The sequence below is a fragment of the Bos grunniens genome, chromosome 16, assembly GCF_055505025.1.
Source record: "Bos grunniens cultivar Pamir isolate PY7600 chromosome 16, Bosgru_T2T1.0, whole genome shotgun sequence".
In the NCBI taxonomy this organism is placed as follows: domain Eukaryota; kingdom Metazoa; phylum Chordata; class Mammalia; order Artiodactyla; family Bovidae; genus Bos; species Bos grunniens.
In genome coordinates, this window is record NC_141180.1 from 48367816 (window position 1) to 48384834 (window position 17019).

General features: G+C 40.1%; 1 protein-coding gene across 1 annotated transcript in view; it reads left to right on the forward strand.

The window, feature by feature from the left end:
* Window positions 1–12103: 12103 nt before the first annotated feature.
* The window catches only part of CATSPERE (catsper channel auxiliary subunit epsilon), a 160021-nt gene continuing 155105 nt past the window's right edge, over window positions 12104–17019 (forward strand). The window contains exon 1 of the mRNA XM_086344924.1: window positions 12104–12207. Within this exon, the coding sequence (XP_086201050.1) occupies window positions 12143–12207 (65 nt within the window). The 5' untranslated portion in view covers window positions 12104–12142. The remainder of the gene's footprint in view (window positions 12208–17019) is intronic.

Below are 17019 nucleotides of genomic sequence, written 5' to 3' on the forward strand. Positions count from 1 at the left end.
GTTTTTTTTTTTTTTTCCTTTCTTAGCCGGTTTTTCTGGAATTATAAACTCCTCTCCCTTTTCTTTATGTTTTTTAAAAGATCTGAAAGAACCTTTGTTAAATCTATGCCTGGGCTCAGCTCCCTCCCTTACTCTCATCTCCAAGCCCCAGACAGAGTCATTTCGAAAGCTTTCTCACTTACTTGTCTGCCTGTGAACTGGGAAGATTTTAACACAGTCTCTGCATGGTAGCCTTAGAGTAGCCAGAGAAAGAAAGTGTTTCAAGAGAAACTAGCAAGAATGGCCGGGCCTTTTCTGACTTGGCCTGTCACTCCCAGCACATTCTGTTTCATCAAGGGAGTCATAGTGGCTGCCTGGGCTCCAGGGGGAAGGCATGGACTCTACCTCTTGGTGGAAGGACTGTCAAAGAATTTGTGGACATTTTAAAACCACCACAGGTACTTACGGGCGGTGGCAGGGGGGAATTATGAGTAAGTTAACAGAAGTTTTCTATTGTAATAGTTTTTATTCTCATCTATAGTATAGCATGCTTATAAAGTTTTCTATGATTATAATGTATTTTTACAAAGAGAAAACTATTTTATTTTTAAAAGGGTACTGTTAACTGTTCTTGAAAAACCAAAAGGGTTTCCACTAAGACATCCATAACATGTCTCTGCGTTGTGGTTTTTTACACAGCTCTGAGGAGCCAGTTCAGGATTAGGCTGGGGTCCTAAAAACCAAGATAACCCACCTGGACAGGGCTCTAACTGGCAATTCTGGTTTCCAACCAAATGAGTTAACTACCTTATATTAAACATTAATTTCTTGATTTCCACCCCAATCTAGAAGGCTTCATTGTATTCCAAATGTTACATCCTATAACCTGACCCTAGCAAATGTCCTTGGTACTGCAATGAGTAAGTTAAGACCAGACACAGGCACATACACAAGATCCATACACGGGCACATAAAGTCTGTGGGTCTAATTTACAGGTTTTCAACAAAAATGGAAACATTGAGGAATAGAAGGAACCCCTTGAATAAATAAATGGTTAATAACAGTCAGACAGTCAGTCAGTTCAGTCGCTCAGTTGTATCTGACTCTTTGAGACCCCATGAACTGCAGCACACCAGGCTTCCCTGTCCATCACCAACTCCCAGAGCTTGCTCAAACTCTGTACATCCAACCGTCTCATCCTCTGTCATCCCCTTCTCCTCCCACCTTCAATCTTTCCCAGCATCAGGGCCTTTTCAAGTGAATCAGTTCTTCGCATCAGGTGGCCAAAGTATTGGAGTTTCAGCTTCAGCATCAGTCCTTCCAACGAATATTCAGGACTGATTTCCTTTAGGATTGACTGGTTGGATCTCTTTGAAGTCCAAATGACTCTCGAGTCTTCTCCAACACCACAGTTCAAAAGCATCCGTTCTTCGGTGCTCAGCTTTCTTTATAGTCCAACTCTCACATCCATACATGACTACTGGAAAAACCATAGCTTTGACTAGACGGACTTTTGTTGGCAAAGTAATATCTGCTTTTTAATATGGTGTCTAGGTTGCTCATAGCTTTTCTTCCAAGGAGCAAGCGTCTTTTAATTTTGTGGCTGCAGTCACCATCTGCAGTGATTCTGGAGCCCAAGAAAATAAAGTCACTAGTCAGGTGAGACTGCAAAAGTGGTGTTTTGCACTGTACATGGGAACAGTGCAAGGGAAGCTGTTGTTGGATGCTTCTGGAGGGCAAATGCTTAAGTAATTTTTGAGTTTTTATCCTTATATTTTACTCTGCTTACATTTAGTTTAGATATGATTTCACACCTACCACATAGGGGGTAGGCCAGAAATAGTTTTGGGGAAACATGTCCATGGGAAGTTGCAGTTGATACTGAAATTCAGGTTTCCTGGTTCCTGAGTTTTTATTTTCATTTGTTTTTGCTTCTGCCTACTCCCATTTTCAATTAGGGGAAAACAAATCATTAGAGACTCATTTAACCATCAGTTGAGGCAAAAAAAAGTGACTGAAATGACAATATAACAGGAAGAGAGACTATCATATTTTTTTATGTCCTCAGATGACATTTCAGGGAACACAGCAAAGGATAGTGTTCAGATATATGTTTTATTAAGCCAAGTGCTGGTAGGATGGGGAGTGGATATGTTCTAGATTAGTGCTCTCTCCCTGTCAGCAATACCCGCCTCTGTCAGGGACACCCTATAGACCACAGTATGGCCAAGAGTTCAGAAGTGCAAACTTCAAGGAATTTAATACACGCTAGCAGTTGGTGGCGCTAGCGGTGGCTACCTAGTGGCGCCAGGTAAACCTGCCTGCCAGTGGAGGAGACATAAGAGACGCTGGTTCGATCCATGTTTCGGGAAGATCCCCTGGAGAAGGGCATAGCAACCCACCCCAGTATTCCTGCCTGGAGAATCCCATGGACAAAGGAGCCTGGAGGGTTACAGTCCATGGGTCACAAAGAGGTGGACATGACTGAAGCAACACGCATGCACAGCAGTTCTCATGGATATGCCTGCTAACATTTGGGGAGAGGCTTACTCATCCTGACCAAAGCATTTACCTTTTTTGGGCCAATGTCAATCCAATTTTTTTAAATGAAAAAAAAATTACTTTTATTCTGACTGCCAATGCCAGACTAGCACATTGAGGAAATCCTATTAGAGTTTGAGGATACATTAGCAGGGCATCATGAAGTGGGAAATAGCAAGTATATTGGCAGCAGCCCCAGTGATGAGGAGTAGAGTGATACCAAAACTTGCTGCCATTGTATTTTGTAGTATTCTGGGGGCAATTAAATGTGTATGAGCCAACCATGTGGAAGAAATTAAAGGTATCGTGTGTGTGTGTGTGTGTGTGTGTGTGTGTGTGTGTGTGTGATTAGTGGGTGCAAGGATCCTAGGATAACATTCCAAATTCTAGAACAACATTTTCCTTTTTAATGTTCCTTTTATAAGACAAATCCAGCATATTCACAATAGTGATGGAATGGAGCAAAGCCAGATATCTTGTATTTATTCTTTTGACAAATATTTGAGTTCTCATTTTGTGTCAGTTGCTGTTCCAGGCACTGGGAATATAGTAATGAACAGGAAAGGTAAGTTCCAGGGCCCTACTTTTTAGTGGAGGAAATGGTAAAGAACTAAGCCAATAAACAAGAAGATCATTTCCAAGAATATTAAGTAAAATAAGGGGATATCATAAGGAAACTTATAGGATAAAGAATATGCTTATAATCTTGATTATGCTGCTGCTGCTGAGTTGCTTCAGTTGTGTCCGACTCTGCGCGACCCCATAGACGGCAGCCCACCAGGCTCCCCCGTCCCTGGGATTCTCCAGGCAAGAACACTGGAGTGGGTTGCCATTTCCTTCTCCAGTGCATGAAAGTGAAAAGTGAAAGTGAAGTTGTTCAGTCATGTCCAACTCAGCGACCCCATGGACTGCAGCCCACCAGGCTCCTCCGTCCATGGGATTTTCCAGGCAAGAGTACTGGAGTGGGTTGCCATTGCCTTCTCCGAATCTTAATTATAGTAATGCTTTATTGGTATACATAGGTGCCAAAACAAAATGTATAAAATTGTACACTGTAAGTATGTGCAGCATATGTATCCATTATGCCTCAGTAAAGCCATTTTAAAAAATAAAAATACAACAGGCAGTATGGGAAGCTAATTCAGATTGTTTTTTGGAGAAACCCTCCTGAGGAGGTTACATTTGCACTGAATATCATGAAGGAGCTGACCTCACCAAGAACTGACGGCCGAGCAGATTTATCTTGCTTGAAGAAGCCAAGAAGACCAGTGTGGCTGGGGCAGAATGAGCCAGGGGGAGATTAGGAACAGTTAGGAAATGGCAACCCACTCCAGTGTTCTTGCCTGGAGAATCCCAGGGACGGCGGGGCCTGGTGGGCTGCCGTCTATGGGGTCGCACAGAGTCGGACACGACTGAAGCGACTTAGCAGCAGCAACAGCAGCAGCAGGGCCTTATGGACCACATTAAGGATAACTATGAAGCCCACATTACCAGAGCAAGCAGTCAAAGCTCCTCTTTCATCTCTTAAGAATCAGGGCATGGACCAGAGGCAACACAGGAGCCTCTCAGCATCCTTGTCTTTAATTTAATGATAGGGTTCCCTGATTTATTCTTATTCCAAGAAACTGCTAGGGAACAGTGGAAAGTATAAGTAGAATGAGGATGATCATATGACTGGGCCAGTTCAGTTTTTGTATTCTTGATATTCTCTTCACTGCAGCTTTTCCTGCCTTCCACGGGAAAGAAGTCAGCTCCGGCTAATGGCAACAGTCCTGAGGGTGACCTCCCCAGGCTGGTTGATGACATGTTCATCTTTCAGAACATGGAATTCACCAAGGTTGTGGGCAACAGTTTCCTGGTCTGTGTAGACTGTGAAATTGGACCAATTGGCTGCCATTGCCTCGATGACAAGAACAGTTTCTATGTGTCCCTGGAATGGGTTTCCCATGACTAACCAAGGAGAAGAGAATCAGCTCCACACTCATCTATAAAAGCTGCTCCCTGCAAGAACTGGCATTTAACTGGAGTAACTCTTCAGCCACTGCCTTTTCTGTGTTACTATAAATTATGAGTATCAAGATGTCCAGTTGAACACACAGAGGGCTAATTCTGCTTCTTTAAAGCCTCAAGTGCATGCCTCTTGCTTAGTTTGCTTTGCATCACAACATTTCCCAATTTCCCTCCCACCTCCTCAGTTTTGGGACCTATTCTCCTGCCTAGGATTCTGCCTGGGCTCTCTTTTACCCAGGAGCTCCCTTGTTTCTTGCTCTAGAATAGCAGCAGTCAACCTTTCAGCCACAGTGACATACGAAAAATGATGCTCATGTGCTAATAGTTGAAACTCCACCATTTTCTCTCTCATTCAAGAAAGCATCTGAGTGTCTGAGAATGACTCTTTCATGTGGCTGACTTTATCTACAGTAATTTATTCTTTTTAAAAGTAAAGCATTAACAAACTTCAGTATGTAACTGCTAATCAGAAACATATTACCTTGGACACACCCCTAACATCATGTTCAAGAGCCTCTACTCCAGGTTGACAGTAACTTTTTATTGTGAAGATGAGCATGTGAAGATGTGAAGATTTTCTTCCCATCAAATCTTTTTTTAAAACTTTATTTTTTTATAAAAAAGTTTTGGCTGTGCTGGGTCTTTGTTGCTGCAAGCAGGCTTTCTCCTGTGGCGAGTAGGGGCTACTCTTTGTTGAAGTGTTTGGGCTGCTCACTGGGGTGGCCTCCCTTAGTGTGGAGTGGGCTCTAGGGGGAATGGGCTTCCACAGTTGCAACTCCAGGGCTCTAGAGCACAGCTCAGTAGTTGTGGTGCGTGGGCTTAGCTGCCACATGGCATGTGGGATCTTTCTGGCCCAGGGATCAAACCTGTGTCTTCTATATTGGCAGGTGGATTCTTTACCACCAAGCCACCAGTGAAGCCCTCAAATCTTGATGTGGTTTCTCTTTAGGTTAGCTCCTTACTGCCATATCCTATAAGTTGAGAATCAAAATTTCAACCCTATCTGGCAGCAACCCCAAGGAAAATTCAGCCCTGGTCGCTTTCCCAGGATTTCTTATAATCAGAGTAGAGGCTGTGGGATATAGAAGGGATAGGTGTTTGCCATATTATATACATAAGTTTATCTTATCCGGACAAGTAACTCTTCATTTGCTCTTAGGAAAGACTCCTTTAATGGACAGTGTCATCATTTACTGAGCCTACCAACAATGGTCCTCTCTGAGTTTTGGTTCAATTGGAATCTCTGTATCAATTCAGAGTACAAACTTTCTGTCAAATGCCTCTCTTTATAGCTGTGGGGTTGCTCTAACAGTTTGATGTTAGTATCAGTTTGATGTTCAATATTATTTTCAGTTGTTCTGTCTTTTCTTTTCTGAAATGACTCACCATCTTAAAGGGAACCTATATAACCAGGTTTCAGGTATCCTTCCATTATCCCTACCTCTAAGATTCAAGAAACCTAGAGAAAGGAGGACTAAATAGAGACCTTACAATCTGTGGTCCATTCCTTGCATCTGTTTTCTCCTTCCGCTCCACAGAACTTACACTAAAGACTCCCCAATTAAAATATGGGCCTTTTGCAACAAAACCATTCCCCTGGAAAGGTGACTTCCTTCCCCAATCAGGCACAAATATCTCTAGTAGAAAATGAGAGAGCTGTTGTCCTTAATTATGGTATTTGCAGGAAAACAAACAAACAAACTGAAATTTATCCAAGTCAGAAGCAGCAAGACCAAGCAGATGCCTCTAGGGGCATATGGTTTCTCATATCACAAGCCAAAACCTAAGCAAAGCATTTTTTAAAATTAGGATTTGACTTTTCCTTCCTTTTTTAAAAACATGGAGGTAAATACACATTCATTTAAATGAGTATAAATATAGGGTAAAGATATGTTTTTAATCACTCACATTTCCACCATCCAGAGACTGCCAATGGCAACATGATATGCATCTTTCTCAATATTTTTCTATATGTACTGTATATAAACATGTATGATCTTTTAAAACAAATATAAGATCACACTCTTTTATAACTTGCATTTTCCATTTAACAAAATACTGACTTCCCATGTCTGTAGATGGATGGACTTCCCTGGTGGTTCAGATGGTAAAGAATCTGCCTACAGTGCAGGAGACCCAGGTTTGATCCCTGGGTCAGGAAGATCCCCTGGAGAAGGGAATGGCAACCCACTCCTGTATTCTTGGCTGAAGAATTCTATGGATAGAGGAGCCTGGTAGGCAACAGTCCAGAGGTGGCGAAGAGTTGGACACGACTGATCGACTAACACTTTTCATGTCTGTAGTTATCCATTTGTTTTCAATATTTCATTGTATTTCTGTACTATAATTTATTTAAACAATCCACTATTAGATTGTCTCCAGTTTCTAATAAACAATGTGATATTACATGCAATGTTAGAGCTAAATCTGTTTAAAGTGAAGTCACTCAGTTGTGTCCGACTCTTTGGGACCCCATGGACTGCCTACCAGGTTCCTCCATCCATGGGATTTTCCAAGCAAGGATACTGGAGTGGGTTGCCATTTCACTCTTATTTCCTGAGCTACATCATTAAAAGTGAGTTGCAGGGTATGCACATTTTCATGGCTTTGCTGTATTGACACATATTCTTCAAAAACCACTGTGCTAATTTATTCTCCTCCAGCAGTATAAGACAGCATTTCTCTGAACCTTTCCTAACACTGTGCATTTATTATGACTAAAAGAATATTTTGCCACTTTGATTTAAAAAATAGCATCTCACTGTTTAATTGGATTTATTTTATTTCTAATGAAAAGTTGTATACTTGTTGGTCATTATTTTTTTGAAAATTACTAACCATTATTATCCAGTAGCCAAAAATACCAAGTTGTTATTCTGTTTTTTCAGTTTTGTGTGAGAGAAATAAAGGCATTTAAGCAGTGGAAATTAGATTCTTGCAAGTCCCTGGGAAGAGTATATAATCTGGAAAAGCAGAAGAGAGCTGAAAGCTGAAACTTAGGGTTTATCTTGAGATCTGTCAACTAATTAATTAGTCACTTAGTTCTGCTATAAAGTAAGACTGTCATCTCTTCATTCCCCTCACATACAATAGCCTCTCAATAAAGATGTGTGAATCAGTTAACTGCTATTTGCTGTAGGTAGATAGAGATAGGAGAAGGCAATGGCACCCTACTCCAGTACTCTTGCCTGGAAAATCCCATGGATGGAGGAGCCTGGTAGGCTGCCGTCTATGGGGTCGCACAGAGTTGGACACGACTCAAGCGACTTAGCAGCAGCAGCAGCAGCAGCAGATAGAGGTAACCCATGCTTGCTGCTGTAAGTATAAAAGCCTGCAGTTCCTATTGAAGACAGCAACTGATTTTTCCAAGGCCTGATTGTTTCTACAAAATTCTTTTTTTTTTTTTTTAACAGAGAATCAAAGATGAACAATGGTGTACTGACGTTTTACATATTGTTACCATGCTGTGTATGAATGAGGCTACTCAGGTAAATCTAACATATAACTAATGAGGGTCGCAAAGTGTTGGACACGACTGAGTGACTGAACTGAACTGATCCTAGAGGTGGGGCTTCCTCAAACCCTTGGCATAAGCAATCAAAAACTCTCTCTAGATGAAAATATCATCCTAAACTTGAAATTGTTTCTACAAACAATTTTGCTACTGTAATATCTTGACTACAATAAAATATAATCAAGCACACGAAACAACGAAAAACTAGAAAAAAGACAATGGGAACAGTCCCCTAGAGAATGGTGACATTGAAGTTTTCAGACATAAAATAACTCCTTTTTCTGTTCAAGGAAATATATATGGTTTGGAAATTTCAGCAGATACCTGAACATGTGAAAAAACAAGTGAATTCTAGAATTTGTTAAAAAATCCAATAACCAAAATTAAGAATTCAATGGAAAGAATAACTAACAGATATATAATATTGCAACCCCAAACCTTATACAACATTACTGATAAAAATTAAAAGAAAATAAATTTATTAAATTTATTGGGCCATAAAACTGCAGTCCATAGACAAAATCCATTCAAAACAACTTCTGATTTGTTGAGATTCAGGAGTCTGCAAGCCAAGAATGGTTCTCACCTTTTAAAATGGCTATATAATTGTCTACATAATAGCTTCAGTTTTTCCTCTAAGAGACAAAGCCTGAAATACATATTATCTGGTCTTTTAGAAAAAAAACGTTTGCCTACTACTGGCTAATATTGTAAAGATGTCAACTTTTCTCCAAATTGAGATATAAATTTAATAAAATCTCAATAAAACCCCAACTTTTTTTTGCAAAATTAAACAAACTGATTCTAAAAGTTATATGAAAATGCAAAGGACTAAGAATAGCCAAAGAAATCATGGAGACAAACAAGAGGGGAGAATTCTTCTATTAGATAGATATCACAGCTTGTCATACAGAGAGATGAAAGACTAACAGAACAAAATAGCTCAGAAATAGACCCACATATATGGATGCTTGATTCATGACAAAAGTGGGAGTAATGATTTTGGCATAAGGAGGGCTTATGCAATGCTGATAATGTTCCAGTTCTTAAAAATTTGCATAGCGATTATGTAACAAATTATTAAGTATCGTACACATCTTTTGTGCACTTTCCTGAATATATGTTTTTATAATAAAATGGATTTTAGAAAAATGTAACCAATGAATGATCCTATTAAAAAAAAATCTTATCTTCCTAAACATTAGATTCTTAGATCCTTCAAAATTAGATTACATTTCTTGTCTATTATCTACTAAACCTATATATATTTAAAAACTAAACCCTTGATTCTGTTTGCTCACCTCCAAGGAAGGTAGGTTCTGTAAGTGTAGGGACCAAGAATATTCCGTTTACTATCACATGGTTTATGCCTGGCTCAATGTCTGCCGCATTTTAATAGTTTGATAAATACTTGTTAAAGGAATTCAGACTTCATTGGATGTTATGCTATTTTAAGGAGACTAATTAAAAGTATTCATGAAAATTTTAAAAATGGTTAGAGTGAATTCTATTTCTGATGCAGGAATAGTGGGTTAGAAATTAGGTATTGCACTTTTTTCTAATGCTGTAAAGACATGAAAACAGACGTGGAACAAGATCATGCAGAGTGTACATCAATGTGGCCATGATTTTGGCTAAGTCCTCTGAGGGTAAGAAAGTAAAGGTGTTAACGTCAGTAGTGCCAATCTTTCAATTGTGATCAAGGATTCCCGAATGTGTCTAAATGTCAGAATTTAGGGTTAAGGGACAGAAGTGTCCACTAAATTCACTTCATGTCTGTTGAAATGTATTTTGCTTCACATGAAAACAATGTTATCCATGAGTAGTGTTTAGCCTATGACATAAACTATATGAACCCCAAACACGAGATTATGACAAACAATTCTAATTTGATATGCTAGGAATATGTCCTCTGCCACAATTAGTGCAGGGTCCCTAGTGACCCCGGACAATCTATTTCAGATCAGGGGCCAGATGGAACTGTGACCTGGGGAACTAGTGAAGATATGAAATGTGGGCTGGAGACTTACGGATGTAAGGAGGTGAGGGGGGAGTGATCAGTTCCCACAGGTTTATACATTATCTTTTCCTCCCACTTTGTCCTGAACAAGCTCTGGTATGAGATGTGAAATAGGGGTTGGGTGGCTATGGGAGTTCTATTTTAGGGAGAAGTTGCCCCAGTCAAAGGGGAGGTAAAGTTCAAGATAAAACAATAGGGGTTTCAACAGAAAGTGAGCTCACCCAACTTGGGCAACTATAATAAGGCAACCACCAATTGTAAGTAATCAATCATTTGAAAGCAGGTACTGCCTGTACAGCCTTGGCACTGGCTCAAGAACGAATAGCTGAGGCATGGTCCTGGTGTCTCTCTGTTTACCTTGATTCTTTACTGCTGCAAGAACAGGATATTCTTGTTCCCACAAAGCCACTCCATCTTATTTTGTGTGTTCCCCCCCACCTCACTCCTCACTCCATGTCATTTAATTGCTGTGTGGTGGGGAAAATAATATATATATATCGAAAGGATGCAGACTTACCAGATTCCTTAGATTGCTTCAAAATTAGAGTTAACCATGGGCCTTTCCTTCTGAACTTTGATGTGTCTACAACAGTGCTGGAGTTGAGATATGAAAATAAATGGGGGTGTGTATGAAAATAAATAAAGGAAACGTCATCTTAAATGGAGTCAGGCAGTCTTGAAAAGGGAGCTCTCACCCACTTGCCACTTGTTGCCGTCTGCATAACCAGCAGCAAGAAAGAAGATAAGAATATTACTTTTCTTCTGGTATAAGGGAAGATATTTTTCACAGAGCAATTTTATCTCTTGCTTTTAAGAAAAAGGAAGGAAGACCCCTCCCTGACCTACTGGCGATGCACTACCACTTACACCCAAAGAGAAACTGCATAACATCCAACCCTGGCTCTTCTCCAGTGAATGTTTGTTCAGAACAACTCAAGCGTTTCCTCCTAAAACCTAGTAAAAGCAGGTCCCTTCTCCTTTGTTCTCCAAATTTGTCTATGATTCACCAAAGTTTGCCTGTCTCGGATTGCAATTCTCTGCTATTCCCAAATAAACTCATTTTGCTGATTAAATAATTGGCTGCTTTATTTTTGTGTTTGACGATACCTACTGCTGATCAAATGCTCTTTCAACTGCAACGCATATTAACTATGGCATCTAGTTCTGATATAAATTTGCTTCGCAAGAAACTGGGAATAAAATCGCATAAAATGTAGTATCTCTCAAATCATTTGTATATAGACAATCCCATTCTCTAATAGTTCCTGGAACAAATTTTACAACTTTTATTCAGTGATTCATTAAGTCAGTAAACACTGAGAACAGGATTATGCTGGGCACGATAAAATAAAGACGACTAAAGATACAGCTGTCGTCCTCAAGGACGTAAATTATTTGGGGTACAAGTAAACAGTTAGATTATAACACTATGTGATTGCTTTGTTGTTTATTTTGGCTTTACTACAAGATTGCAAATCCCTTTGCAAATCAGAATGCTATCCTATTTCTTGGTACTCAAGTGCACGAGGTAGTGTTGGGCATAAAGCAGATGTTCAATAAGCACATGTTACTATTCACTTCTGTTCAATTTTATTTTTTTTTAGCTCTTTATTTTTTAAAAATTTAAATTTATTTAATTAGAGGCTAATTACTTTACAATATTGTACTGGTTTTGCCATACATCAACATGAATCCGCCACGGGTGTACACGTGTTCAAAATCACTTATCGAGTGCCTGCTTCGTGCAACAGAGAGGGTACTGCTAGATATGTAATAGCTATCGCAGTGATTATATGCTGTCACAATGAAGATTTGGGCTAAACGATACACTAGCTTAAAAGTTTCACCTTCATCCAATCAATTCACATTTTCCTAAGTGGTTATGCTACTTCATTCCATAAAAACACACTTTTGCTTTTCCTAAAATCTGATTTACATTTTCTCCTCCAGCAGCTCGGCCTCGGCGCTCGCTTGCACGCATGCGCACACGCCAGCGCCTGGCGAAGAGCCCCCGCCCCCGCCCCCTCCAGCCACCCGCACCCGTGGCACGGCTGTTGGGTAGTGGCGAGCCGGCGCCATGTCCGCCTCGGGAGTGGCGGTGTTGTTGTCCTGGCTGAGCTGTTGCGGCTCGGCCCTGTGGAGGTAGAGAGACGCGGGAGGGGGCATCCCTGGGGCTGGGCAGGCGGGGCCATATCCCTGCGCCTTAGCGTCCCGGGGACTGGGGCTCCGGTGGACCGCAGCCTCGTTCCCCAGTTCTCCTGGCGCCAACACCGGCTCCCCGCCGCCCGTTCAGGGTTTTCAGTGAATGAGGGCGGGAAATGAGGGCACGCAATTGGAGAAGGGAATGGCAACCTAATGGCAACCACTTCAGTCTTCTTGCCTGGGAAATCCATGGACAGAGGAGCCTGATGGGTTATAGTCCACGGGGTCGCAAATAGTCGGACATGACTTAGCGACTAAACAACAAATTAGGGTTTAGCTGTCTCCCCAAGTTCCCCAAGTTTTGCGTTACTTTCACGTGTCGGTTTCCTGCATAGCGGGTCCCACTCTGAACCCTTTTGCCAGAGGGAAGCACAGAGAGGGCCAAAAAGTCTCCACCAGGAATGAGGGTGGGGGCGCTTCACTAGGGTAACTAGGTAGTTGATGGTTTATGTTAGTAGTTGTGGTTGAATGATTTGTGAGAGGGTGCTTTTAAAATGTGCAATATGTAAGACTATGTAATTATGAATATGTAAGAATATGTAATTCCCGCAGAAAGAGGGTTGATGATGAGGAAGGAAAACTTTAAAGTTCTGAGGGATCCTCCATGTAAGTTTTTTGGTCAGCATTAGGTGGCTGCTGGATTAGAAAGTGTATCAAAATATTTTGCATTTTCATCACAGGTTAAAATACAGATAGTTAACTGGAAAATGATATTTTGTGAATATTCTGTTTATTACCTTCTAGCCCAGATGGCGCTAGTGGTAAAGAACCTAGCTGCTAACGCAGGAGACGTAAAAGACGCAGGTTCTATCCCTGGGTTGGGAAGATCCCTGGAAGACCTGGCAACCCACTCCAGTATTCTTGCCTGGAGAATGCCGTGCACAGAGGAGCCTGGCGGGCTACAGTCCACAGGGTCGCACGGAGTCAGACGTGACTGAAGCGCCTTAGTGCACAGTGCAACGTTAAAATGTAAGGATACCAACAATAAAACTATTATAGAGGTTTCAGAGCTAAGGGATCCATGGCATCTCAGTGAACAGATGGATAAGTCAAATAGAGTAAAAGTAGTGGTTGGAAAGTCATTGAAGTACTGCTGCTGCTGCTGCTAAGTCGCTTCAGTCGTGTCCGACTCTGTGCGACCCCATAGACGGCAGCCCACCAGGCTCCCCCGTCCCTGGGATTCTCCAGGCAAGAACACTGGAGTGGGTTGCCATTTCCTTCTCCAATGCGTGAAAAGTGAAAAGTGAAAGTGAAGTCGCTCAGTCATGTCCGACTCTAGCGACCCCATGGACTGCAGCCTACCAGGCTCCTCTGTCCATGGGATTTTCCAGGCAAAAGTACTGGAGTGGGGTGCCATCGCCTTCTCCATTGAAGTACTGAGAAAAAATTAAAACATAGCATTGTGACAGAACTCTAAAAATTAATATTCTTCTTTATAAAATGAAATAATAAAACCTATCTCATGGTGTTGTGAGGCATGAAAACCATGATATATTTCAAACTTTTAACACATGTATCAATAAATTAATGGTAGTTGATATTATTTAGGTTCACCTGTGAGCTAAGGGAGTTTATAATGTTTGCTATGTTGTACACCAGAGATTTCTTTGGAAGGAATGATGCTGAAACTGAAACTCCAGTACTTTGGCCACCTCATGCGAAGAGTTGACTCATTGGAAAATACTCTGATGCTGGGAGGGATTGGGGGCAGGAGGAGAAGGGGACGACAGAGGATGAGATGGCTGGATGGCATCACCGACTCAGTGGATGTGAGTCTGAGTGAACTCCAGGAGATGGCGATGGACAGGGAGGCCTGGCGTGCTGCAATTCATGGGGTTGCAAAGAGTCGGACATGACTGAGCGACTGAACTGAACTGAACACCAGAGATCACCAAGCTTTAGTGTAAGGGATTAGATACTAAATATTTTAGGCTTTTCAAGCAATGTATCTGTTTTAGCTGCTCTGCCGTAGTAGGGGACAACAGTAATAAACAGTAGTAAACCAACAGTGGTAAACAAATAGCGTGGCCGTGTACAAATAAAAGTCTGTTTACAAAGCACAAATGGAATTTGGCCCAAAGAACATAGTTTTCCAATTCCTGGTGTACATTCATAATTGAAGGAAATGCTCAATTAGAGGTTAGAGAAGACAAAGGTTTTTGTTTTGTTTTTGTTTTTGTGGCGGTCAGACTCCCTGAATTTTAGTTCTTAATAAGGTGTGCTTTTAAAGGAGGCGCTTTCCTGAACTTAATGGATTTTTATTTTATTGTTAGCCTTTTGGAAGGGGAAGTTGAGAAATCCAGGGTAGATGTTTTTATTTAAGAATCTTTTCCTGCCCCTAGGTCTAAGAGGTATTTATCTAAACTTTCTACCACTGTTACCAAACTTGGGTCTGCTTGCTGGTGCTCAGTAAAGTCAATTTGCTGACACTGGGTTTTTATGAAGGAAAGTTAGGTTTTATTCCAAGTGCAAGGAGTATGGGTGGCTAATGCTCAAAAGACCTGAGCTCCCCAATGGATTTCAGGGAAGAGTTTTATAAGACAGTCTTGAGGGGAAGGATCTCAGGATATACGATTAGCTTGGACACAGTTCTCTCATTGGTTGATGGTGAAGTAACAGGGTGGTATTTTGGGAATCTCAATAATCAACCTTCTGGCTCCAACCAGTGGTCAGCATGCAGCTCACTTCTGCTTCTGGTTGGGGTTTTAGTATCTGCAAAACAACTCAGGAATGTGCATTAGACTCTTATCTATGGTTTCAGGGAGGAACTGAAGATTCTGTGACTGCTATATGGCTGATCTGTTATTTAAATTGTTACCTGCTCTCAGGGCCCAACTGCTGTTTTTTGTTACTACATGTTCACATTCTTTCATTCTTTTTATTTTTTTTAATTTACTTATTTTAAATGAAACAAAGATGAGTATTTTTAATGATGAAAGGTACACTTCACAAAGAAGATAGACATCATAAACCATTAGACACCTTAACAAAGAAACAAAGATCAGAAGAAATACAAGGGAAAAGAAAAAAAATATACTCATAGTAAGACATATTAACATTTCTCTGAGAATATTTTATCAAGTGCTGAAAAAATAAGAATAGGAGCATCTTGAATGATGGCATTAATAATTGAAATATAATAAATTTATATTTATATTAATCATATCATACACAAATATATTTAAAATTTTATATCTCATATGTTGTTATTAGATGTCCATAGGACATTTAGAAAAACTGGCAAAAAGATAAACATTACTAAATTTCACACACTGCTGCTGCTGCTGCTAAGTCGCTTCAGTCGTGACTGACTCTGTGCGACCCCATAGACAGCAGCCCACCAGGCTCCCTGGTCCCTGGGATTCTCCAGGCAAAAACACTGGAGTGGGTTGCCATTTCCTTCTCCAATGCATGAAAGTGAAAAGTGAAAGTGAAAGTGAAGTCGTGTCTGACTCTTCGTGACCCCATGGACTTCAGCCTACTAGGCTCCTCCATCCATGGGATTCTCCAGGCAAGAGTACTGGAGTGGGGTGCCATTGCCATCTCCGTTTCACACACTACAATCCTTTTATGTGTGTGCGTGATTCAGTTATACATATGCACATGTTATTTTTAAAATTATTTTCCATTATAGGTTATTATAAGATATTGATTATAGTTCTGTGTGCTATACAGTAAACCTTTGTTACATATCTGTTTTTTTAAATTAGAAATCTAGCATTCTGTTCATACTAAGTTAAACAAGTGGAATCAATATGTCAAAAATTTTTGTTAGTCAAAAATTCATGAGTTTTCTAAAATGTTATATATATTATTTATATATATGTATACAAAAGCTTTTATACTACACTTGATAAAGGCTTGAGAAAGAACATCCATTAAAAAAAGAATAGATGGTGAAATTGGAAAACATAAGCTAAATGAAATGGGAACACTGAATATGGAATAATACAAGTGAAACAAACTAGATAAAAGATCTTCATATAGTCCTGTTGTTTTTAAACATGGCTGCTCATTAGAAACATATCTGGAACACTGGCGAAAAAAAAAAAACAATACCTGGGCATTTATAGTTTTCAAAAAAATCCAAGATAATTCTGATATGCATACGGACTTTAAAAAGTGATTACAGGTTTTTCTATTAAATGATAGTTTTGGTGATATACAAGTCTATAATTTTTCTGTTGACCAATCATGATACAATGTTATTAAGTGAGTCATAGTTACATAATCACAATAGTAAAATATGTTTATCAGTTTTCACAGTCAATAGCCAGACAAAAAATAAAAGATAATTACAATTGCAAGCCATAATGGGAACATGATTAACCTAACAATATAAAATAATTACACACAATTTGGGGGGGGTCAAGCAGAATGATGTGGTAAGTGGAAGTGCATACATGCACATGTTTTCATCTGCCCAGCCAGACTATGTCTTTTGGTTGGTACATTTAATCCACTTACATTTAAGGTAATTATCGATATGTGTGATCCTGTTACTGTTTTCTTTATTGTTTTGGGTTTTATTTTCTGTAGGTCTTTTCCTTCTCTTGTGTTTCCTGCCTAGAGAAGTTCCTTTAGCATTTGTTGTAAAGCTGGTTTGTTGGTGCTGAATTCTTTTAACTTTTGTTTGTCTGGAAACCTTTTGATTTCTCCATCAAATCTGGAGAGTCTTGCTGGGTAGAGTATTCTTGTTTGTAGTTTCTTACTTTTCATCACTTTAAATATATCATGCCACTCCCTTCTGGC